The following is a 25,991-nucleotide window of genomic DNA, read 5'->3' as shown; positions in this document are numbered from 1 at the left end:
AGACATTATTTAGTCTTGCCTGTATACTTCAATAGTCACTTTAGTCCTTTAATACACTGTTTTTGTCATTTTCTTACGAAGATAGGATAAGCAAAATCCTGAAGTCTACTTTTTGCAAATAGTCAATTACAGGACTGTCATATGACAATAAAGTGTTTGTAACATAGTAGTAGAATACACAATCCAGATATTTATATAGTTAAAGTGTTATGTTATAGCTGTGCAAGTTATGTTTCTGCACTACCCATACCATACCACTGCCAAGGAAGAAAAACAGTGTTTCTTACATATTAAAAGACAAACACTTATTCACTCTGAACCTTTGGTTACATATACTCAATTATTAATCGGAACAATATTTTAGACTTACTGATCGCACCACTTCACTAATCAAAATGACTGGTGTTCTCTTGCTAGGGTTTGATGGCAGTATCCATTGACTATACAGTTCAAGCAAGAACTGAGAACAAGAATGTATATCTACACCAGCCCGATGCTTCCTGCAAAGCACAAAAAGCCGGAGTTAAAATGGCTGTTCTTAAGTTCTACCAAAATGCTTAGTTCGAAATAAAAAACACAAATAGTAAAAATTATCTCATATTTTCAACCAGCATCCAATTTATAAAGCTGCTTTATTGAACTCCGAATGAAGAGAGAAAAGCTGACTGATAAGTCAAAGGACAGACAAATAAGACACCTGGTGTTAATAGGAGAGGTTGGTGGTGAAGAAGGAGCAGGTACGTCATTCTCATCTTCTTCATCCTCACCCCATTCTTCTTCTCTCAATGGAGTGATATTATTTCCTAACCATATGGAGTGTATAGAGACCTTGCAACGTGAAGAAAAAACAAACAGAAAAGAAACCCATCATTCAACACCTTCATAATCAACTTTAAAAAAAAAAATCCAAGTCCAATGCATCTTTCATTTAAATTACAAGCAATGAACACAGAGCCTCAAACATTTACATGAATTGCACATCACTTAATTATTTTTTTAAACCTTTGTCAACATTTTAGTTGAACTAACTCAGTACAACAATACAGGCGATGCTAAAAGTAGTGCACACGCATGGGATACAGCCAGATGCTAAAACTAGAAAAGAATACGATGTTAAGTACTGTGACTCAGTTTCTCTATAAAGAAGAAGGATGCTTCATTCAAATTTTTCTTTATGAAGTTTAAATAAATCTACTGCAGGGTTTTTATTAAGATTAAAACAACAGTGCTTATTTTACATGCGTGTTTTTTTTTCCTTTCCTAAGGACAACTGCATGCTTGCAATAGCAAAATAAAATCCAATAGAAGTTGAATCTAATACTACAAGGGATCTTTAACATGGGACTGAGAAGCAGAACAATTCAATAGCTAGCTCATGAGTAGACCTCATACACAAAAGCAAAAGTTTTCTGAGACACAGATTAATGTGCTGAGAGGAATCACGACTCTGAATATCAGAGTCCTCAATTTAAATTTGATGCTAAGCAATGCTTCTTAAATGGGTTTTCACTAAATTAGAAGAAAATGCAACAAAAGTCAAGCTCAAAGTTAAAACTTTAACAAACCTGTCCCAGTTTGTAGTCCATATCTCCTATTTCTCGTTCAGTATTGATCTGCAGTAAGAGTTTTTCATGGCTGATAAGAGCACCTGTAACAGAAAACAGAAGGCAAGTTTTTAAAATATGCTTTTCTAAATAGATCTTAAAATGGCTTAGTTTTCTGTAAACATGGTGTCAAACTCCTAAAAGTTTATCCTAAAAACTCCTAAAAATTCATGACTACTTTTAAAATGTAATAGAAATCTACTCCTCCCCAACTCCTACAAAAGAAGCTACCTGTAGTAGCTGGAGAAAGTGATGGAACGGGGTCCCAAGCTTGATATAAGTGATGAGTAGCAATATTATCTCTCTTAGATACCATTGCTTGGATTTCTTGTTCAACAATTCCCCTGATAACACTTAGCTTCCTCCCAAACCTGAAAGACCAAAAGAAATTAATTTAAGCAGATTTTCCTTTTAACATTTTTGTTCAAGTCTGACTAACTTGCTCTACAATAAAAATAAACCTATACTTATTTTCATTATCAGGGATACTAAAACTGAGAAATGTTTAGAGATGCATTCTGTTGCCTAAATAATACTTTTATTGTCTTTTAACTCAGCAGGTTTGTGAAGCTAAGTCCACTTGAACTCTTTGTAAACAGATCTACCTGTACATACACTTAGTTAAAAAACAGTCAACGCATTTTTGCTATTGCTAGATTAAGCTAATCATAACTGCATACTAATCACAAGTATAAATTAACACATTTTAGAGTAAACGAAAAATTACCTTGTGTCCAAAGCTTTTAAAGCTTTGTTGCGGGGCTGCTGTTCCAAACAGCTGACTGCTGGATTGCCTGCAACAGGTATTGTCATTGCACTCAGCACCAAGGAAGTTATGGCTTGTACTGCAAGAACATTAATTTGGGTCCTCTCTGTATCTTCCTGTAAAATGAACTTACTGTAATTTGAATTTGAAAAAAAAAAAAAAAAGAATCCTGAAAGCCCTGAGTATTAGTTTGTTACCTTCCACTGAAGTATTATCAGCAAGACTGATAACTAGACTTCTTCCTATTCAGAAATTTGGTTGACATAAGAAATGCACAAAAAGCACTGCAACTAGCAGAAACATATCCTTCCACCTCAGAAGTTCTACACACATTCTCTAATCCCAACAGCATTAAAGCCTCAAAATGTTCATTTCAAAGTTTTAAAAGTATAGCTTCCCTGTTTGCATCTACACAGTAGTTTACCTATTGAAACAAATCATCAAATAAGAGCAAATCTGAGTTGGATCCTTGTCTGATGTGTTTTCACATTAACTGTTTTTATTAACATCTCTTTTAGGAATAAAACTCAACCTCATCATGAATTTTCAACAGCATTTTTATGGATATCATTGTCTAGATGCATTTGTTGCTCTAATGATTCATCTAAACCAAGATGCTACAGATTCAGTATTTAGCAGCACTGATAGAGGTGTCTGAACTCACAGGGACATAAAGACAAGGAACTAAAAACAGAAGTAATTTTTCAATTTTGGTCACTAATATTCTGTTTGATAGGCTTATTAATAGAAGGATTTTTTTCTTTGTTATAATTAAATTTTAATTTTAAAAACATTCAGTGAATGACATTACCTCTTGTTGGCTCTCTTCTTGGTCCATTACGATAGGCTGAGTTACAAGTACACCGAGCAAAGTAGCCCAAGTCTCCTCAAACTGGGTACGGCTGATCCATCCTAAGGAAACACTCAGATAGCCATTCACGTCTTAATACAAACTTAAACATAGAACAGCATTAAAGAAGCAGCACATTGTTTCTACAGATTCAATTTCATACTTATTCCTACTCAATTTAGCATTTTTCTAATCACCATAGCTTGAATTTAAACTGTTCTGCTTTAGGAAGTGAAGAATTCTTTAGAAGGGTATTATCCACGTATTATCCACGTGGTCCTCTTCAGGTTATTTCTTACATATATTTAGATATTTTGACTATCCAACTTTAAAAGCAATGAGATCTACCATGATTTTACAATACAGAAAAGCATCCAAAAGCTGCACTTTCTTTCCTGTGAGGACTGGCACAGAAAATCCCATAATGATCCAAGAAATCTTCATGCCATAAAAGCAGAACAAATTGCCTAGAAACAGGCCATTAGAATTCAAGCACTTCTGAAAAGTTTTTCCAAACTGATTTCTAGCAATATATCGTAGAGGATTCTTTAACAGTACTCCACAGTTTATACTTATAATATCTGAAGTATTAAAAAAGCAAATGTCATCTTAGGCCTTATAGTGTTCAAATAAAAAACAGTACTTCACCACAGGTCATTCAAAAATTAACCTGTAGATCAAGATAAAAAACACACTTGTAAGTATACGGAAAACTTGGTACATTGACAGCCTCATCTGTTAAGGAAGGCTTGATATCTTAAGCCTCACACTGTTCCCCCCTCAGTAAACCTTTATATACCCAGAAGCTTTAAAGTGACACTTAAAATATTGAGTGTGGGACAGCAAATTCAATTTATCTACTATGCATGAATAAAAAAGGCAGGGTGGAGCAAAACATTGTTAGACATGCTATCAAGTGTATGCTTCATAAAACAGGCACCAATTCTTAGAACACACTAAAATGACTTCAGGGTTGGAACAATTTATCTCTACTTCTATAATTTCTGATTTTCACTCTACATTGAGAAAAATGCAAGAATTAATACAGCACAATTACTAACTTGCTCTGAAATATTATTTCTTGTCTAAATATGCAACAATAGTAAATAAATGGTACCAAACTCAGTTATCTGATGACTTCACAACACAGGTAAATGCCCAATAAGTGCCATCTGTATTCACATTTATGTTTGTACATACCAAGTGTATTAATGCGATAGATGAACTCTTTAAAGATTTCTTTTTCTTGAAGAAATTCAACTGGGATTTCAGGAAAAACTGTGCCAAAGTCACCTGCAGGCTTTGGCGACCAGCCTAATTTCCAGACCTGATGAAATATAAAGATTATTACTATTCCAAAAGAGTAATAGCATGAACATGACAACTATACGTATGTAACAACATGTAGCACCATTCAAATGCATTAAGACATGAATGACTAAAATAATTCTCCAAACACAAAAATCTTATAGAAAGGTTAAATAACACAGCATATTTTACACTATTTCTTTTTCTTTTCTTTGCACATTTCTCATTATGAATTAGTTATTTAGTCCTAATGTCCAAGAAAATAAAGTTCCCATCATACATTTTAGTTTAGAATTTATGTTATGCTAAGTGCCAGCTGAATCCTAGATTGAATGCTGAAAAAGCACTGAACTGAAATTCAGGGAAAACAGTTTTGTATTAAAGATTGCTGAAAAAGCACAATAATGCATTCAAGAGTGGTCAAAGAAGTCTTAACCCATAAAATTAGTATTTTTAGACATCCTCTCACAAACACCATGAGGAGAAACTGTACGTATGGATCAGAAAACCCCCTTCTGCTTTACTTTGTAAGCACCTAAATATGTTTCTGGTAATTGAAGTTTTTAAAATCAGCTTAAGTCATCTCATAACACTAATACCACATTGGAGGTAATCATAAGGTGTTATTAAATCCACATTGTATCTGCTAAAAAGGAGAGTTTGAAATATTTTGTCCAAAGGATCCAAGATGAGTTAGGAAAGAAAGGTAACATACAACATACAATCCAGAAGTATCTGCATAGCATGCCACGGTACCACTACAAAATATCTGAACTAGTTCACACGCTAGAACCACCTCAGCATCTTTGTGGTACTTACTTAGCATGGAGTAAAATGAACTTGTGAATTCAGATATAAACAAGGTAGCAGTGTAGATTTTACACTCCCAGGGTTATATGATTCTGCTGAGCAGGAAGAAATATTAGCCCTAACAAAGCACCCAAATCCTATTTTTATGTCTTTTAATTACTGCCTGGACTTTCATTCACATAAGAATGTAAGGAACAACTACACTCCTTTCTAATCAGAATTCTCACTCCAATTTAACTCTTATTTAATATCTTTACAACGCTTTTCTACTTCACGTTTAAAAACCTAAACTGGGTGATCAAAGTAGCAAAATATAAGTCCTACTGACAAAAAAAAAGATGCAGCCCCAATATTTGATTTTTCAAAAAGTTATTCACTAGTTCTTACATACTGAAAATAAAACAGACATACCAAGGGAGGTACTCTTGTGTAACTGTTCACTAGAGGCAGCCTTGCTAAACTGATGATGATATTCTTGAGGACAGGAGTCAGAAACGCTGGTATACTGCTATTTCTTTGATGCCCCAAAGCCAGAACAGTCTGTAAACATTCCACCATCTCAGCAACCATTTCACAAGCTGCAGTAACATGTTTATTTTCTTTGTAGAGAGAAAAAAAATAAATTCAGTTTTGCCAATCTATTCAAAAGACACCAGTTAAAATCATACAGAAAAAACAAGAATGCTTAATTAAAGAATATGTTGACTAAGAAGGACAAAGAGGATGTAGGACAAAAATGTTATACAAGACTTCCATCTGGTTAAAGAGTATTACTACCACCCTCTCTGCAAATGTTGCTTGCCTGTCTCAGTGCTGGAGAATACCAATAGCTGACATCTGCCAGCAGAGCAGATACATCAGTTTCCTAACCTCAGCAATAGTTGGGGTAAACATCGAATAGTGCACTTCTTAGAATTAACATTGACCAAACTTATCTATCTTATAAAAAACATTTTCATAACTGGCTCTCTTCTAGATCTGATAAGCAGGGTCATTTCTTTTAGGTGGAACTGGTCTCTCAATCTACACCAGCATAACTGAAAATAGAAAACAATGCTGCTGTCCACTCTTGCAGACTACATTTGTCATTCGCCCCAATACAGTACTCCTATACATGAGAAATGCACATAATGAATCTGCCATTTATATCAGAAGAATTAATAGATCAATTCTACATCTCCAAAGGAAATTTAGAAATCCTACACCACTTTAAAGAGTTCAGTCTGCAGCATGCTGCACAGCTGACAGGACCCCCCAAAAGAAGGATCTCCCTTCATGTTTGGCTTTCAATACAAAAAATTATACATATTAAAAATGTTAACTTATATATAATAAGCATTTATCAAAAACTAGTAAGCTCTCAGATAAACTCCTATTGTTAAAAAATTTAGTTATTGAAAGGGGACCTACTGTTTTTCATCAGAAATAGAATTCACTGTTTACTTACTCTGTGTGTTTGAATCAACTTCATCCTCATTTAAGCCTTTTGAAGTATTCTTCTTTCTTTCAGGACTAAGAAGTTGATTTCCCGGTTCAACTGCAACTGAAGTAAGACAAAAATATTTAAAAGACACAGACATTATGTATCTCGTATACCATTTTTCTCCTCAAAACCACATAGTAGCATTATATATTTACATTTCCAAGGAATCTGCTAGGTTCAAAAGTAAACACAAGGTTTTAAATGTGAAATTAAAACAGTTAAAATAAGGTTGTCAAAGAAATAACTAGAAAGGATTCACAAGAAACATTCCAGACACCTAGCGGTGATGACTGACAACAATTAAGGAGTTCTTTTCACAGGTGTTCAAAGTGGACTCACCTGCTTCTATAATAAACCTAATGCAGTTAATTAAGGAGCAAGCATACGTCACATTAACTGCAGATGCCAACAAATTCCAGAGGTTAGGCTGCTGTAATGTCAAACAGCAACAATCCAGAGCAGCTTGAAGATCTATACTTAGTGGAAGCTGGTCATGCATTAAACGCCATGATAATGCCTATGGAAAAATCAAAATTTCCCATTAATATCAAATTCTCCCAATACAGGAATTTATAGCTGAAAGCTGTTTTTTCTATACAATTTGCTAATAAGAACCTTACATATTACTGTATAGAATATGTTTCTTTTCTAAGAAAGCAGAAAACTATAAAAAAACATGAGTATTAAATGAGAAAAAAGAAAACAAAAACAAACAACAAAATAAAAAAAAAGTCAAAGGTAAACCTTTTCTATTCAACATCCAAAAAGTGCTGGACATTTCTCCCAAATGCCAAGATCATTCCATCAACCTCTTCTCGTAAAAAGCTACCCTTGCCCCATAACCCAACTGGATTTTCTATCACAGATCAAGTAAAATAACCACTGAATAAACTTCTACAGTAAGACAAAAAAGTTGTCCAGATCAAAAGTCACTTCACAGTGACCAATTTAAGTCAAAGTTGCTTCCTCTACCAACATTTCATTACATCTTTATTTATGGTTTAGTTTCTTACCTCTACTGACATCACCACAAATTTCAGGATATCATCCTCTTTATCAGGAGGAACACGGAGACCCGTTGGTAGTTTTGAGAGTAACAGCAAATACTGAGCCAGAGCACGACAAAGCGTCATCACCGACCGATACATCGCCTCATCTCCTAGAAGAAAAGACTGAATGAAATCTAGCAGTTTGAATTTTTCCCATCAACAAATATTTTTCAGAATTATCTCATAGGCACTTTTATACCAAGTTACCTTGATTTTTTTTTTTTAAAAAAAAGGTCATGAATTGACAAGATATCTGTCAACTACCTTTGCAGAGAAGAGAATAAAATTAAAAAGACCACTATTTCTATTACCAAAGATATCGCTTAGCTTTTTCCAGTAGGCTGATGGCTCAGTTGGCAATAGTGGTTGGAAAACCTGGTGGTTTGCAGGAAGGTTTAGTACAGTGGTAGACACATGGTCCAGAGTTACCCTCCGAGATGTTTCAAAGAGGCTACTCTTCTGGTCTCTTGAGATTTCATTCATGCCAAGGCTTAAACAAGGTGCTAACAAGCTTAGGTTGAATTCCTGAAATCAAATAGTAAATAAAAAGTAAATAAATTACTTTTAAAGAGAATCTAAGTATTTGATGGAACTATTCTGGCAAATTAATATAGTGGCAAATTAATAGTTTATTAATTTAACTTATAAGACCTCCACTCTTTTATATTACGTAACAGCACCTTAATTAAGGTCATATTTGTTCTATTTAATTTCTAAACACCAATATGCTGGACTGGAAAGGAAAAACAGTATATTCAGTACAAGTTTTCAGAACAACATGTGAATAAAGCTCTGATGACCTGCATATACGAAATCTTCAAGAATAGGTGCCAAACAAGTATTTACTATAATGGAAAGAACGTTAAGGCATATGGAAAATAAGGCAATTGGTGACAGCCAACACAGCTTCACTAAGGGCAGAATTGCACCTGACAAATCTGGTGACCTACAACAGCATTATGGCATTGGTGGATAGGGGAAGAGCAACTGACACCATCTACCTGGACTGATGCAGAGTATTTGACACTGTCCCCCATGATATCCTTGTTTCTAAACTGGAGACAAGGATTTGACAAATGGACAACTTGGTGGAAGTGGCTAGATGGTTGCACTCAAAGTGTTGCAGTTAGTATCTCCATGTCCAAGTGAAGATCAGTGATGAGCGGTGTTCCTCAGGGGTCAGTATTGGGACCGGTGCTGTTTAACATCTTTGTTCCAGTGACATGGACAGAGTGATTGACACTATGGACAGTGCTGATGGCACCAAAACTGTGTAGTGCGGTTGACCTGCTCTAAGAAATGCCATCCAGAGGGACCTTGACAGATCCTTGACCCTCTCTCCAATGAAGACAGGCTGAGAGAGCTGGAGTTGTTCAGCCTGGAGAAGAGAAGGCTCCAGGGCAAACTTATAGCAGTCTTCCAGTACCCTAAGAGGGCTACAGGAAAGCTGGGGAGGGACTCTTTGTCAGGGAGCATGGTGACAGGACAAAGAGTAATGGTTTTAAACGAAAAGAGGGTAGGTTTAGATTAGATATATGGAAGAAATTCTTCATTCAGAGGGTTGTGAGGCACTGGAACAGGTTGCCCAGAGAAGCTGTGGATGCCCCATGTGGAAGTGCTTTGGACAACTTGGTCTGGTGGAACGTGTCCCTGCCCAAGGCAGGCAGGTGGGAACTAGATGATCTTTAAGGTCCCTTCTAACCCAAACCATTCTGTGAGTCTATGAAACTGATTCTTCAGAAGATTTCATCATAAACTTCAAATTCCTCAATGGGGACAAAAAGGGACCGTTTGCTGACAGTATGGCCCAGAGAATTTACATCCCTGATATGCATATCAGGTATATATATCAAGTATAAAATAACCTACTGTCTTCTGCCTAAAAACTTAACGCATTTTCCTTTTTTTCCCTTTTTGCCAACCTTATTTTCAGAAGTTCCTAAACCACTTTTGCCAGAACTTTCCAAAATATATCAAGGTAAACAGCTAGCAATTGAGCTCAAAATATTAAAATTTGGCAGAAATATGAGTAGTTGAGCACAGGGCTGAAAAGTGCAAGCTCCATCAGTTATTTGATATGCACGTTTGGACAAGTCACTATCTGTCATATTTGACCTGATAGAAGAACAACTACTGTCATCAATTCACAAACATCACAAATCTTAAAATTTCCTTTTTAAAACAAATAAACAGACTTGAAAATAAAGTGGCAAGTCACAATTTAGCTTACAAGTTTTGTCCACCCCTGAAATAACTCTAGTAAACTGAATTTTAAATTCTAAAAGAAGTTAAAAAGATAAACTACATCTTTCAAACTCCACATCTTTGGTATTTGAATACTAACCATGTTTCTTCTCAAAATGAGAAAGTGTAAAATCTATTCAAAAATGGCATCCCGCTATCATTTCTGCATACCAGCAGCAAATGTACTGGACAGAATTCAAGCAAAATATATTCTCAGAAAACCTAGTTGTACATCATGACATATTTACTATCTGTGGCCTGTTAGAGACATATTACAAGTCATCTAGCACAGATAAAGATTTCAGAAGCATCTGGCATTGTAAAAGACTGTATAACAGAATGAGGAAATTATGTAAAGTGATAAAACTATGGATTTTTGTTATTATAATATATAAACTAATCTTCATTTCCACTCTATATATCCAACCTGTAGTATTAGAAAACTAACATTAACAGCATTGCTAAAGACAGAGTTGAAAAATATTCAGTATTTTAGTTTCCCAAATGAAGTAAAATTCAGAATATCAACTACCAGTATCATATAAATTTTAAGCGCTTGTATTTAAAGAACCTAATCTATTAATACTACCAGTTAGAACATTTGAAGTATTTTATTACAATATATTCATTTGATTCAGATCTATCTGACAAAAAAGTTACCTTGCAGGTCATGAAGGAGTTCAGGTCAGGCTGAGGAATCCTATTTACAAGTTCTGCACCTTCTAGTAGTGCTGAGTCTGACTTGATGCAACACTGTGACCTCACTAGTGACACATACCAGTCCTTTAATAACGGAAAAATAAACTTAGCACATATTTGTTTTCAGAAAATAACATTTTGAGGGGTGGGGGAAAATTGCTTACTGGCACTGAATTGTGGTCCTTTTAGAGATAAACAGGCCACATTAATGTCAACAAAAAGAAAAAAGCAAAGAAACTACAAAACTAGCAATAATAAAAACATCAGAAAAAGCAAAATAGGTAACAGGTGAATGGCCCATTCTAAAACAGACAAATAGGTATTCTTGGCAAGTTGTCTATTTCCATGGAGTCTGGACATCAAATAAGGTAAAAGAAAGTTTAGCATATAGCACAGATATACTAGGATTGTAAAGCTGATGAGAGTGTCTAGAAAATAACCACTGTTATACCTACTGATAACTACTGTTGTGCAGTCAAACGCAACAGTAATAGACAAAAAAAAAAAATACTGTAACAGAGGAAGAATCACTGGCCAAATATTTTGCAAGGAGCAAAAGATTCTTTGAGCAAAGAAATTTCCAAACATAATCTTACTTTGTCTAGAACTACAGTCTCTAAAGCTGGTTGGCCTTCTCCATCTAGGGGGTGTGAAGTAACCGCAGGTAAAGGACTAGTTGTGTCTGGTGCTACCATAAGTCGAAACCTATCCAAGAGTGAGTAAAGTCTTTGGTGTCTGAAAACAGAAGAACATATCAAAGATCTAACTTAGTTTTATAAATCATTTAAAAATAAAAATAAAAAAAAAAAATACGGTGAACAAATCCTAGTTCTGTGAGAGAAAAGCACTAAGGTCATGAGTTCTTTGTTGGATACATGCACTCACATAATGTGTAGCTGCAAACTTCATCAGCTACCAGTACAAAAACAAATGAACCACCAATAATAAATAATTAAATTGATATAGATTTTGAACATATAAATGCTTATACATAAAATACAAGCTGTTCAATTACTTTATGCAGTAAATATTTTTATTGAAAAAGAAGAATTAAGTTTAATGTACAAATCTGATTGCAGATGAATATATTCTAAGAGATACCAAATAAGAACCACTTCTTTAAGAAAATGGAGAACATAGTAAAATTTAATTTAAATATAAGATTAAGAATTTCGTTTTGTGGATTTAGAAGCCACTGCCATCTAAGGGTTTTTGTTTGTTTTTCTGATTCCAGTACTGCTATCAAAAGCATATACCTTAAAGCCATTTGGAGACTTTGGATTTTTTTTTTTATTATTATTATTTTTTTTTAACCTAAATCTAATCTTACCTAGGAAGGTACTCTACTATCAATCTACTGCCATCTTGGGTATTGGGCTTTCTATTCTTTCCCTCTACTTCTATTTCCTATTTCAATCAACAGGTATTAACTGCGAACAGCAATGACATCAGGAAGATTCTATTACTCTCTCCAACATCAAATAAGGTTTTTGCAAGAATTAAGTCATTTACCCCATTTTATAATAGCATTTTACTTTTAAAAAGTTCAGACATTAAGAATTTTATCACAGCTGTCTGAAAAAAAAAACACAGCTTGGACTGACAAAATTCTGCAAAAGTCTGAGAAAGATAAAGTTGCTTTCAGTAATGTAACTTTTGCCAGAGAATTAATTTGGGGTGACTTTCTCTAAAAAGTTAAGTTCTGAATGGGATGGGGTAGAGAAGAGAAATTGATGTCTGTGAGCCTCTGGCTTTCCTGATTTTGTGATATATTTAAGAATTAAATTCAACCAATACAACCGTCCTTGAGTCAAAATATGCATACATCTCAAATGGGACTTCTATTTTAATCTCCAAACAGAATTCACTATCTTAATTTACAAAAAAACAAACAAACAAACAAAAAAAAAACCATAATTGCTACAACATTACTTAGCTTGACATCTAAACATGTACTGGTATCATTTACCTTGTTGCTAATCCACTGCTTTGAAGATATTCCTGAATTCTATCCAGTTCTTCAACTGGTAACTGAGTAATGCTGTTCTATAGGAAAGAGTCACAAGAATTTTATAGGACAAAAAAGAAAAAACTACCAATATGTACTTTGAACAGATTAGGAAATTCAAATGCAGATAAAGTGATAAAGTTAAATGCAATCATTCACATATTAGTGTTCTTATCCACAGAAATCACTTAAATTAATATACGTCAATTAAGATGCTTAAAATATTACATTTGATCATATTACTATCACTATGCAAAGTGATTTGCAAATGAATATATTTATCTTTACCTGTAAAGTTGCAGCCAAAAGCATTTCTACCCGACGGCAAGCTAGTGTGTCAACCATGCGAGCAAGCACACGGAATGGAGTACACAGAAGCTTATCAACATACAATGTTAAGACAGCCCCAGACTGGCTGAGATGTATCCCCTCTAAGCACTGTAAAGTCTTCTTCAGAGTTGTAGGCTAAATGATGAAAAAACAAAAAAGCTAAATTACATATCTAATAATGTAGTAGGATTAAATACAAGGGTGTTGAAACAAACAAAAAATCAATTAGAATACGAAGATGTTTATAGAAAAGAACAGCAGCTGACAACTAGCTGACTAATATAACCACCAAATGAATCTCATGTAACTTAAGTATTTTACTCACAAGCCTAAGGCACTAATGCAGTTGCAGTAGACTTGTCCATAGACAATAGGAATAGAGAAGCAACTTTACCAGGTTGTTCAAGAAACTCCCACCACTACCTCCTAGAGGAAGCCCAGGAAGCACCATTCCCACAGAGAGTTCCTAAGCTTAAGAGGGATGCATGCATACAACCTTCCATCCCTATCAATCATCATCAGCTCCTTTTAAATCAGAAACTAAAATAATAAACAGAAATCATATACTGAATTTCTGAAGTGATCTGTCCCTCATCAAGATAGACAGATCAACTGGGGAAGGCATGAGCTTGAAATCATTTTCATGTCGTTACGGCCTATGAAGATGAACTAGCTCCTGTTCCCAACTCTGTAGTTAGTAGTAGTTATTCATGCAACCAAGGTACTGAAATCAAAGATGAAAGCTAGAGCTTTAATTTACCCCTCATATTTTTTATGCAGATTAATATATTTATTATGCAGAATAATATCCAAAAAGGAAGAAAAACAGCTTAACCAACTCTACTTGAATCTATAGACTTGATGGATTGGAACACATCTGACACTGAAATTGCTAATATGTTACAAGGTTCATTGTTTACACTTTTTACAAGAGACATCAAAAATAAAATTACAAATTGATAAATTACCCACAAATGCCAGAATTTGCATGCTTATATTTCAATTTAGTTTGAACTGATAAATGGCTTTATTCTTAAAAAAAAAAAAAAAAGCAAAGTTAAACTTACAGCTGCAAGATTCTCACATCGTGACTGAATGGCCTGGATAAAGAGACCGCTGGCTGCTGAATTCCTGTGAACAGCGCTAATGAAGTCTTGTACTGGAGGCTCATGGGACAGATTAATCAAGTCCTGAACATGATTCACAATAAGCCAGGTCAAGTGTTCTGAATCATGTAGGTTTTGACACTAAAAGGGAAAAAAATAAAATCTGATTCCGGTAATACGCAGGGTAAGTGTTTAATTACTAAAAATCTTATCTGACACAACATGAAGTTTTCATCCATAATTCCAGTAACTGTTTTAAAATAATGGTGTAAAGTGTCTATATTTTAATATTGCCATCATTATTTTTTACATGACAGTTTTTTCAAATGCTTTTGAACTCGTTGTAAATTAAGAGAGTCATGATGAAATTGTAATAATCTTTTTTAATATCATTACAATAAATGGGAATTCATTACACAAAAAGGGAATGGCACAAAGTTACGCCAGGGGAGATTTAGACTGGATATTAGGAAAAGGTTCTTCATGAGGCACTGGAACAGGTTCCCCAGGGAAGTAGTTAGGGCACCAAGCCTACTGGAGTTCAAGTAGCATTTGAACAACACTGTCAGGCATGTGGTAGTCCAATATGGAGCTAGGAGTTCGACTCAATGATCCTTGTGGATCCCTTCCACCTCAAGACATTCTATGATTCTAAAAACCCAGGTTAGAAACAAGTAAATTGAGAAGGTCATTGCAGAGATGCCTCTTAACAAAATGTTTTTTGAAGTAAACATACACAAAGTCTTCTCTTTAAAGCATGATTTTCATTTAGGCTTCTTTTTAAAGATTTCATATTACTACTGGCCCTAAACACAGATTGAATAATTTCTGGAAAGCAAATCCGAAGAGATCAGTCAATAATTAATTGTAAACCTACAGAGGTAAGTGGATATCAACAAGGAAGGAGTACAACACAACAGAAGATTTCTAGAGCTTATCAGGTGATGCTGAGAAGCTGGTATTCTTCAGTAAAGAGGTTTTGGAGGGTTTTACTTTGGACTAGCTCTCATCTGACCATGGTGACTGAATTAGGAGTTGAAGTGCTTTTTAAATACAGCTTTTAGTCTAGCTGAATCTGAAAGGAAATTAGTTGGCTTCCCTGAAAGTGCTCTGCAGTGCAAACGCAACTGCAATACTACATATAAGTACTATGGGAAGGTTCGCCTCAAAGGTACACTTCCAATGACTTAAAACACTAATATTAAAGGCATGAAGAGGTTGAAGCCACAGGAACTGCTGTCATCAGAGAACCAAAAATAGAAATGAAATGTTAGTGTAAAAGCTCTCCTCTTACACTACAAAAGATAGAAATGTGTTGTCCACTAGAAACTGTGCTGCTACTACTAATGTTGGGAAATCTAACATTTCTTAGTATGCTCCTAGCAACTCACAAGTAATGATTGCAATACCCATCAGATTGTTCTATTACCTACTAAGTGTCCTTAGACAAGCCCCATGAGAATTAGTTCAGAATAGAAAAAAATTTCAAACGAGCTCATACCTGATCTTACAGAAGTGCCCCCTGAAAATGAAATCATTAGTTTGACATGTCCTCAATTTTCACTCACGAACCAGACTCCGTTGATGCATACCAGTAATAAAAAATTGTCAGCCTAATAACTCACTACTGTAGTTATAAAATCCATAATTCAAAACTTACGACATAGTCACAGAAAAGAATGAGTGCTCCTCTTCTCACTATCTCTCGATTGCACATGCCGCGTTTAGATTCGGAATCTGATTCATCACTGTCTCCACATATCTGAGGGCTAAGTAATTTAGTAGTAGACAGACTGTGTCTCCTGCAAGAAGCACATTATATTTTATCACTATGGCTACTGAAAGATCAAAAAAAATTTGGAATGACCTACCAATAATAAGTTTTTATGCAGTATTTATTTTCCCAGAAATTTCATTTTAACATTATACTGCTTTGAAATAGACACCTTGCTTTTCATCACTCTTTACTTTCTAACAAAGTTAGTACTACTTTTCGGTCAGTGTTCATTGCTTCTTTGAACAGTCTGAAGAACTAAACAGGTTATTTAAGAGAAAAACATGGGCTATTACATCTCTGGTAGAATAACACAACATAATTCTGTTTCTTCACACCATGAGGTTGAACTGAGGTCAGAAATTCATATTTGAGTACTTCTCTTTCAAAGTATTAATCCATTCATGTTGTAAATCAAAATCAGACTTCCCTAATATTCACTGCACAAACATCAGAAATTTCTCTCAGATGAGTTTTTAATCTCCCTTTACAGTTTATGGAGGGATACCCACCCACCCACATAGTGATCCCACCTTACACCCAAAGGAGGGATCATCCCCATCATCCCCATGTCAGAAGTATCTGACAGGTGGGGTGACCCAACTTCAGACCAAAAGTTCACCATTTTAGACAAGATTTCTGAATATCAGACAACTCATGTGAAGTGACATCACTACTAATGTCACTTTATAATGAATCAGCACAATGCTGACAGTATGTTTTAACATTCAGTGCTAGACCCACTGACAGGTAACAGATGTACCCAGATCTTACTGATCAGACACACACAGTGTATATCATCTGCACTGGCTGGTTATCTGCTGGAAGGTGAAATAAGTCTCCACAGAGGCATGAAACCTGCTATATTGAATATTTTGTTACAGCTATTTACATATTTAAAAGTATACAGATGGGAATTTTACAGAGATGGGAGTTTCATAGTCTTCAAAGTGTAGAGGTTCCTTGACAGTTCTTTTGAGGAACAACTGAACACAGGATGCACTTCCTTAGTTTGAAAGACATACTGCCAGAACAGACAGTATGTAAATACACACGTACAAAATAAACGCAGAACTACCTACCTCAGAATCTAGTAGTACTATTCAAGAGTTGACAAGCTTAGCAGATTAAAGGCTAGATTTTTTTCCCCATACAGTTGTACCAAATACAATTGAAAGACATGCTAATAAAACAAAAAACAAAAAAAAAAAAACCTTACTTTGGAGTTTGATGCACTTCTGACCACCAGTTGTAGTTGGTATAATTGACAAGAAGAAGGATCTGACACCAAAGAAGAACTAAGGAAGGATGTGTGGGAATCATGGACTGAACAAGGTCACTCAAACTTTCAAGGGTATAGAAACTACCATCAGATCCGTCTCCTGTAAAAAGCCTGGTGGCTGCAGCTGTGATTCTTCTGAACATTCCTGAAAATAATAAAAGCATATTAGAGTAACTATACTCTTGTCTGAATTCTGAAATTTCAAAATTTTCATGGTACTCTGATAAAAGAATAGCTGTTTCATAAGCCAGTACCATTCCTGGAAAGAATGTATACTCTGCATTGTTGTTGTTGATTTTGTTTTTTAAACACAATTGTGAGGCAGGTCATGCAGTTTGCCCAAGGGCAGCGTGTGAACCACCAGCAAGCAGCTCCCAGTCTGAAACAATGCTTTAGGTAAGACTACAACTATAATGAAACCTATAGTCAACTTTATAATTATCATACATCAAAAGGTTTATCTAACACATGAAAACCTTTACCAAATTTAAAATCCTTAATTACAGACCAGGATATTTTTCTTTATAAAGTAAAACACAAATTCTAAATAAAAACCATGCTAAAACTACTATTGCACACGTTAAGGAAGATCACTTACAAGTTTCCTACATCAGTTGAGGGCTTCCCAAATATATTTATTTGAAACTGAACTTACACCTTTCCATCCAAATTCTGAGGTATAAAAAGTACGTCTTTTTAAGTGATGAAAAGTCACTGTCCTGCATACTGAACTCTTAACACAGAAGCTGAATTTTGCTTTCCAACTTGCTGCTACTTCATCATAATACCAAATGAAGGAAGGGAAAACAAGGAAAATGGAGACAAAGTAGTCTGAAGTTATATGACTTTTTCACTTTATCCATACACCTTTTATTTCTATTCTACTTCAAAGTAGCACACTAGAAATTTTGATTTCTAATACGGTAGCTTCCTATAGTTGAATATACAGCAGTCAGCAACATTCACATTCTCAGAAAAACTGTAACGAGCAAGATAAAACAAGACATCCAAGTAGCAGATCAAATTGCAGTTAAAAGTGAGAGAAGATAGTAGCCTATGTTCCCAAACACAAGTCACAATAAGGCACAGCTGTAGTTAGCAGGATATAACTCAAAGCAAAATAAAATTACAAAGTCTTGAACTGAACAAAAGAAGTAGTACAAAACCAGGCGCTTAATTCAACCTAAGCCTAAAAGAAAATGCTAAGACATGAAAATATAGCTCATGTGTCCGAACAACTTTGTGTCCGAACTCTGTAACACCACATAAGGTAACCACAATACGATTAGTCCTTAAAGTGGATTTGTAGTCTTAGATTAAATTCATTTCATTTCTAATGATCATGCAACACACATATCCTGGTGCTTAGCACAAATAATTTAATACTTAATTTTCATTTTGCATGGAAGTTTCTAGATATTTTTGGCAATAAATAGTGCAGCTTGGAAGCTGGTTGCTACAGAAGTAGCTGAGCCTTCCCTTTCCTTCATCACCAGCTCCTACTGCTGAAGTACCCACTTCCCTGATTTTAATCACCAGCTTGATTTTCTTATTTCATTGGTCCTGGCTCAAACCCATTTAAACATCTACTCGAAATCACTTTGACATAGGCTATTTGTTATAATCTACGTTTCAAATCTCTCAGTAACAGCAGCTGATGATACACATGTGCTTGTTACAGTACTTAAACAGTAACTACAATAGTAACAAGCACGTGGAAAATAGAGTGATCACTCACTACATTCAGAGCTGCAAGAAGCAGCTGGTAGCAATGACAGGAACAGAACAAAGCTTTTCACCAAGAAAGGAGTTTATAACTGAACTCCATAGGAAGAGCTTAAAAAGAGAAAATTAGAGGGTGTTGAAACATTTAACGTGATTCTGTGTTTGTACAACAGTAGTATTTTGTATTCCCTTTTTTCATTCACATCACTAAACAGGGAAATACCGTAACTCCCATTTTACAGACGGGCCTGTAGAATGCAGTGATTTGTGCAACATCCAAGGAAGTCTATAAATAATCAGGGATTTGTGCCAGCAACTTTTAAATTGCAGCCAACTACTATAATCCAAGATCTGCAACAAAGTGACGATGTCAGCTGTATGGACAAGGTGAAGAACTCAAAAAATAATATTCTGGACCAAGCAAAAGGTGCAAAGGCTTTCAAGGAATGTGGTCAGGAGAGATGCTTTATACCTTCTACCTCTTACCAACAAACAGAAAATTTAGGAAGAAATTTATGGTGATAGAGTGGAAAATATGGCAACAGCAAGTACCCAGTAATAACCCACTGGAGAGAAGATGAGGTTGTTTAGAGTGCCAGAGTTATCAGCAACAGTAGCTAGCAATACATTTACCCTCCAGAATACTACCAGCCACTTTAAGGTAGAATATGTTTTGAAAGCAAACAGAAAAAGCACGCCACTGAAAGAGTTAAATGAGATGTACACCACTAATATCTTAAGTGACACAGATTAGAAAATGCTCTCCCTAAAAGACTTTAGTCATGAGAACACATGTATCATGTTTAAAAATAACCCCGCTCTTACTGTCGGGAAAAGCTAGTGGACTACTTAGTAAACAGGATCTCTTTCCAAAGCACCCAAATATATTCTATAGCAGCACTCGAAATATTTCTCAGAAGAAGACAAAAGGAAATTTATCCAAAGGTTTGAAAGGAAAATGGTACAAGCTTTCTTCTCAGTGAAGGTTTACTTGTGTCAACAAGCTGAAGCAAGATACACAGAACTTCCTGTTCTTTCACCTTGCAAGTGTATCAACAACAAAAGCACATTTGTAGATGTTTACAGAAGTATTGGGATCTGTGTGCAACACTATTCAGAGGCTGTAACACAAAGCTGTGATTCTCTTCCACAGAGCATCAGGTGAACACTAAGTGTTGCAAGCTGTAAACTACAAAGAAAGAGCAAAACCTTTCATCCTAACAAGTCTCTCAGCTTACGCTGTGTATTAGGAATAAGGCAATCTACTCCCATGCATGGAGGTACACAGGAGCAGCTGTTCTGGGATAGCTGTTCTTGACAAATCCTGGTCTACAGCAGCTTTTGGAATTATTAGACAGAGCTGGGCCTAGCAGAAAAGGATAAAAGTCTCACGGAAGCCTCAAGTCAAACAGCCAAAATAGGCACATTTAGAACTCCAAAAATTCCAACAGAACAAGGCAGACTCGTATGGTTCCTAACACTTTAAAAAGAGTATTTCATCAAGGAAAGGAGGCAGAGGAAAGAACTTTCTGAGAATTAGAATACGGCCAGGAATATGTCTCAGAATTTCAGCAACACAAGAAATTCTAGACTGCAAAAGATCTGCTTAACTTAGTGGGGAATGACACCATATTCCAGTTTGCTCCTTTAGAAGACCAGGCAGACTGGAAAGACTGCCAGTTAGAAAATGTGGTGGCTATAGCTGCATATACTCCAGCTGTACCTCAGATCAGGCCACTTCCTAAAGAAAAGAGGAGTCATAAGGAGAAGCCAGTGAATTAGGCTGATCTACAGATCAATAGATGGCAGCACTAGGAGAAGTTCGGCTGCTACCTTCGGTCAAGGAGAAGATGAAAAGTCACTAGTTGCATTTTATTTGTATATAGAGACAGAATATGAAAAACGGAACCTGCATTCGTAAGCAAAAAATTTTGGAAATTCTTTATATACAGAATGTCTTAAACACCTACTCATTCAACAATTTTCTCGGAACTCAAAATTACCTCACTGCAAACAACAACATGAGGCAATGTTTCAAGTATTACCTGATTTGAAGATATGTATTAAGCACATAAGCAGCGTGCCCAGCTCCTGGCAGTAGAAAGTATGCTGCTGCTCATTCATATCCACTTTCAATTGTTTGGTGACAATATCTTCCAGTAGAATACCAACCAGTTGTAATAAGAACCTTAAAAAAAATATGCATACCATCAACAGGAAAACCATCACTGCAACATCCTTCAGAATAAGGTGATGTTTGCCTACGAAACTCAGTAAATTTAAAACCAAAATAAAAAATCCTTGTGCATTTATCCAAAAGAAAATGTTAAATTAAATACTATGTAACAGGTTGGCCCCAAACAAACATGATGCTATTGCTATGGACAGATAAGAAATTCAATAATTACATAACAGAACTGTGTTATCTACTCATTAGCTGAAGTCATAAGTGACAGCATGCATACAACAGCCCACCTCACTCACACAGCAAACACTGAAAATGACATGGTATCTTCCTAGTGATTTGCAATCAGCTAAAAAAATACGCCTTGACAGTTACTGCAGCTCAGCTAAGGAAGGGTAGCTTGGTAAGTCACAGGAACTGAGCTGCTGGCAGCCTCATTTATCCACATTCACTCTACAACATGGATTCCATATCAAACCTCCATCCAGGTATGCTGGGTTTATGTGGCAAGGGTTGGGTAGTGAGGGGGTCTACAGGGATAGCCTCTGTGAGAAAAGCTCAGGAGCTGCCCCATGGTAGAGCAAAGTCAGCTCCAGCCAGCTCCAAAGGAGACCCACTGCTGACCAGAAAGAAGCCAACGAGCAATGCTGGTTGGACCCCTGTGAGAGCGGACTTAAAAAGGAAAAAAACTGCTGTGCAACAACAACTGGGAGAGAGGAGTGAGAAGCAGCCCTGCAGCCCCCAAGGTCAGTGCAGCAGGAGGGCTCCAGGCACACAGCAGCAGCTCCCCTGAGGCGAGGCCCCTGGTGTAGCAGGCTGTCCCCCTGCAGCCCATGGGTCCCACATGGAGCAGATCTCCACGCTGCAGTCCGTGGAGGAGCCCCCGGCAGAGCAGGTGGATGTGGCCTGGAGGAGGCTGAGGCCCATGGAGAGCCCCCAGGCCAGAGCTGCAGCCCACGGAGAGGAACCCACACAGGAGCAAGGATCTGGGGGAAGCTGCCACCCATGGGGGACCTGTGCTGGAGCAGTTTGCTCCTGACAGATAACCCCATGGTATGAATCCATGTTGGAGCAGTTCTTGAAGAGCTGCTGCCTATGGGAAGCCCCCCCAGGCTCAGTTCGGGAAGGATGGCATCCCGTGGGAGGGACCCCACAGGGAGCAGGGGCAGAGTCACCATGAAGGAGCGGTGGTAACTGACCATAACCCCCATTCCCTGTTCCCCTGCACCACTCAGGAGGGAAGAGGTAGAAGGTGTATGGGGAGAAGGTGTTTTCAGTTTGCTTTTAGTTCTCACTATTCTTGTCTGCTAGTAATAGGCAATAAATTAATCTCCCTATGCTGGATTTGTTTTGCTCCTGATGGTAATTGGTGAGCAACCTCCCTGTCCTTATCTCAACCCTTGAGCCCTTTCCATCATATTTTTTCACCCTTTTTCTTTGAGGAGGGGGAGCAAGAGAGTGGTTGTGATGGGGCTTAGCTGCCCAGCAGGGTGAAACCACCACACCAAGTTTAATAAAAAAAAAAAAAAAAAAAAGAGCAAAACAGAACCCCAAAAAAGGGTGTCTGCAATAAGCAATGCTTGCTCCTGGCCATAATCATTCCTCGACCTACTCTGGTTGGACATAAGGTCATGTTAAGAGTGTCCAGATGCCCCTTTTCCTTCTATCCATCACCCCCACCAGTAAGCTGAATAAGAAGCAGAATTTTCTTTTTATCTGAAATTCCATACTTGAGTAAAAAGTTTTTAGTTTCTTAAACAAATAGCTATTTCAAATGCCTCCCACCACATTAAAACGTAATTGTCTTAATGACAAACACTGTGTCAACAGAATACGATCACCATCTCTCCATCTTTCATTTTGCTTAAGTCATTCTTGCAGAGCTTCAGCATGGGAAGCTAACTAGACAAAGCAAGCTCTTAAAAAGTAGAAAATAAAGAGCAGGACTAACTTAATCAATTGTATCTATTTGCTGCCAAGATTCTAGTACAGAACACAGGCTTCTGCTGTGGGTATGATTCATCTTTCAGGCCCCACAGAGAGAGGATGGAAAGGATTAAACAGTTAAAGCTTGGAGTTGATTTTAATAACACCAGGATTTATCCGTCATAATGGCTCCAGTAGGTCTTTCACTTGGCTTGAGAAGAGACACTGAAACAGTGCAAAGTCCCTACGAAAAACTCATCTCCTTTCTTTGCTGTTCAACTCGTTATTCCCTCTTCCATACACCCTCCTCCCGTGTATCAACTTCGGAGACTTTATTTCTGTCAGATATGCAATATATGTGCATGCATAGAGTTGTTAATATATTTGTGACTTCTGAGAAATCTTAATCTTACACTTAAGTTATTCAAGACAACATACCTAGAAAATGTCTCTTCAGGCAGATATTTAGCCTGTTTAACCTCAGCACGATCCTCTGGTGTGGATACATTATTTTCTCCACGTCTCAGTCTGTTAATTGCTTGACACGAAATCAAATATGGCGAGAAAGAAAGCTCCTGAATACGGGATAGAACTATGTCTTCTGTGGATTGTGAAATCAGAACTCTAAGGATAGCTAAAATTCCAGAAATCCATAGCTGAACAGTGCTCACTGATGCCTAGCAAACAAACCAAAAAAAAAAAATGTAGATTGTTAGAGTGAATAAGCATGACCATTGCCAAAAGCACAGCATTTGGAAGACCTGAACACCGAAGTTTTTTGCTGCTTGCTCCATTCTCATGTCTAATTTTATGCAACAGCTAATTAAAATGTTCAACTTCAAATTCAACACAACATAGGAATATATTCAGCCTTCCTACAGCAAATCTCCAAAGAAATTAACAATCTCAACTATCAAAATAGTACTACCACTTGCATAGGAAAAATGTGTTTTATGTAATGAATTGCAATCTAGAATTTACCATAACTGAATGTATTTTTAGGATCAGGAAGGCAGAGAAACAAAAAGAAGGTAAATAACCCAAAAGCGGAACACTTCTGTATAAAATGCTAGAGATAGTAAATCTTGTTAATTCTAATGAATTCTTTCCTAAGCTGTGCTTCAGGTATTTCAACACCACATTGCAAAAAAAAAATAAGTAGAAATACAAGCTCTTTCATTTGGCATGAAGGACACAAGATTCTCTCTTCTCTTGAAACATCCACTTTTACTACTACTCTAGAAACACTTCACATGTTTTAACAGGTTCCCCCCTGCTTACCATTGTTTTAGGGGTAACAAACATACTCCTTAAAAGCATGTCCACAGGGCGAAGGGAAGAAGGAGCCAAAATTTCAAACAAAGTGTTCAATACTCCAAGGGCATCATGAGAATCTATATGCATCTGGAAAAGAAAACCACAAAACTAATTTATAACTACCACCACACGTAAATGCAACACAAAATTACCATTTCATGTTTTAAACATTTCTGTAACAACCTGTATATAATAAGGCTGCCCTTTACAGCACAAAATTTACAGCAATAAAATCTATGAAAAGTAAATTGAAACTTTAATTGCAGGCCTTCCTACTTAGTAGGTTTGAGAACATGGGCAAAAATCTATCCCACAATATTCAATATATGTATCGTTTATTTTAGGAAAAATATGCCAGATTCAGAGAATGAGGCAAAAAGACTGATCATCATAAAACTTAAAAACTTTTCTCTTCCCTGCACATCCTAGCAGGCGTATTATAGACAGCAGTGGTGACACAGGAATAACAATGTTTTGGCCATGAATAAGCTTAAGATGACAATCAGGAGGAAAAAAAAAGTCCTAATCATCAGAGAAGTGAATGGCTACAGCTGAATTACACTGCAGCAACAGAGGCAGGAGTAGTAAGGATCAAGCCTGACTTGATCAGTTTTTTAGTTAAATTATAAAGCAATTGATTGCAAAAAGCAAAGGACTGGACTTTATCTGAACGAACCTATCTTGCCAGCCTAATTTGATAGTTGAGTACATGCACAGATCATCCAAAACAAAGGCAACTCCAGTTTGCCAGCATTTTAGCTTCCCTCAAAAACTGCTGTCTAATCTTCCATACAGCCTACCCTCCCCCGCCATGCAACCTCCTCATAGGAGGGGAGAATCTGTCAAAGAGTGAAGAACATATTAAGGGCACAATTTCATTAGTTTTACTTTATATCCTGGAATTAGAAATAATTACTTCAAACAAAGTTGTACAGTAAAACAAGCCCTCTGTTGCTTAGGGACAGTACTCCCTTTAGGACAAGGATTCTCTGTAGACTCTTCTTCCCAGATACAAAGGATCTATAACCTATCCTCAATCTACAGTCCATTTCTGGGCTCCCCAGTAATGCAGACTCACACACACTGGAACAAGCCCTGCAGAAAGTCACATAAATGATTAAGAGCTTGGAGCACCTGTCATACAAAGGGAGGCTGAGACAGATGAGATTGTTCAGCCTGGAGAAGGCTCTGGGGGATGCTAAGCTGTTAGAACAGGTCCAGAGGACAGCCACAAAGATGATCAAGGGGCTGGAGCACCTCTAATATGAGGAAAGGTAGAAAGAGCTGTGGCTGTTCAGCTTACAGAAGACAAGGCTCCAGGATGTCCTCATTGCAGCTTTTCAGTACTTAAAAGGTGGCTTATAAAAAAGATGGAGAGCAACTCTGCTCAGTCAGATAATGACAGGAGAATGGGGAATGGTTTTAATCTAAAAGAAGGGAAATTTGGATTATAAATTAGGAGGAAATGCTTTACTCAGAGGGTGAAACACTGAAGCAGGTTGCCCAGAGAAGTTGTAGATGCCCC

General features: G+C 36.6%; 1 protein-coding gene across 3 annotated transcripts in view; it reads right to left on the bottom strand.

Annotated features, from left to right (window-relative positions):
• Positions 1-25,991, bottom strand: part of HTT (huntingtin) — an 83,886-nt gene that overhangs the window by 11,916 nt on the left and 45,979 nt on the right. For 2 of the 3 annotated variants that reach the window (XM_084518838.1, XM_084518839.1), the window contains 22 exons: positions 24,431-24,553; positions 23,588-23,826; positions 21,084-21,226; positions 17,251-17,458; positions 15,918-16,059; positions 14,219-14,398; positions 13,110-13,286; positions 12,783-12,859; positions 11,410-11,548; positions 10,775-10,897; positions 8,182-8,395; positions 7,835-7,980; positions 7,161-7,338; positions 6,786-6,881; positions 5,750-5,937; positions 4,421-4,547; positions 3,182-3,282; positions 2,332-2,486; positions 1,836-1,975; positions 1,566-1,648; positions 698-828; positions 371-500 (listed from right to left, as the gene is read on the bottom strand). In XM_084518838.1, coding sequence (XP_084374964.1) covers positions 371-500; positions 698-828; positions 1,566-1,648; positions 1,836-1,975; positions 2,332-2,486; positions 3,182-3,282; positions 4,421-4,547; positions 5,750-5,937; positions 6,786-6,881; positions 7,161-7,338; positions 7,835-7,980; positions 8,182-8,395; positions 10,775-10,897; positions 11,410-11,548; positions 12,783-12,859; positions 13,110-13,286; positions 14,219-14,398; positions 15,918-16,059; positions 17,251-17,458; positions 21,084-21,226; positions 23,588-23,826; positions 24,431-24,553 — 3,240 coding nt within the window. Of the gene's footprint in view, positions 1-370; positions 501-697; positions 829-1,565; positions 1,649-1,835; positions 1,976-2,331; positions 2,503-3,181; positions 3,283-4,420; positions 4,548-5,749; positions 5,938-6,785; positions 6,882-7,160; positions 7,339-7,834; positions 7,981-8,181; positions 8,396-10,774; positions 10,898-11,409; positions 11,549-12,782; positions 12,860-13,109; positions 13,287-14,218; positions 14,399-15,917; positions 16,060-17,250; positions 17,459-21,083; positions 21,227-23,587; positions 23,827-24,430; positions 24,554-25,991 lie in introns of those variants that run through there. The other variant, XM_084518840.1, reaches the window with a different exon arrangement.

This window comes from Aythya ferina, assembly GCF_964211825.1.
Source record: "Aythya ferina genome assembly, chromosome: 4".
In the NCBI taxonomy this organism is placed as follows: domain Eukaryota; kingdom Metazoa; phylum Chordata; class Aves; order Anseriformes; family Anatidae; genus Aythya; species Aythya ferina.
Note: the sequence above shows the minus strand (reverse complement) of the source record. Positions and strands in the feature narration are given on the sequence as shown.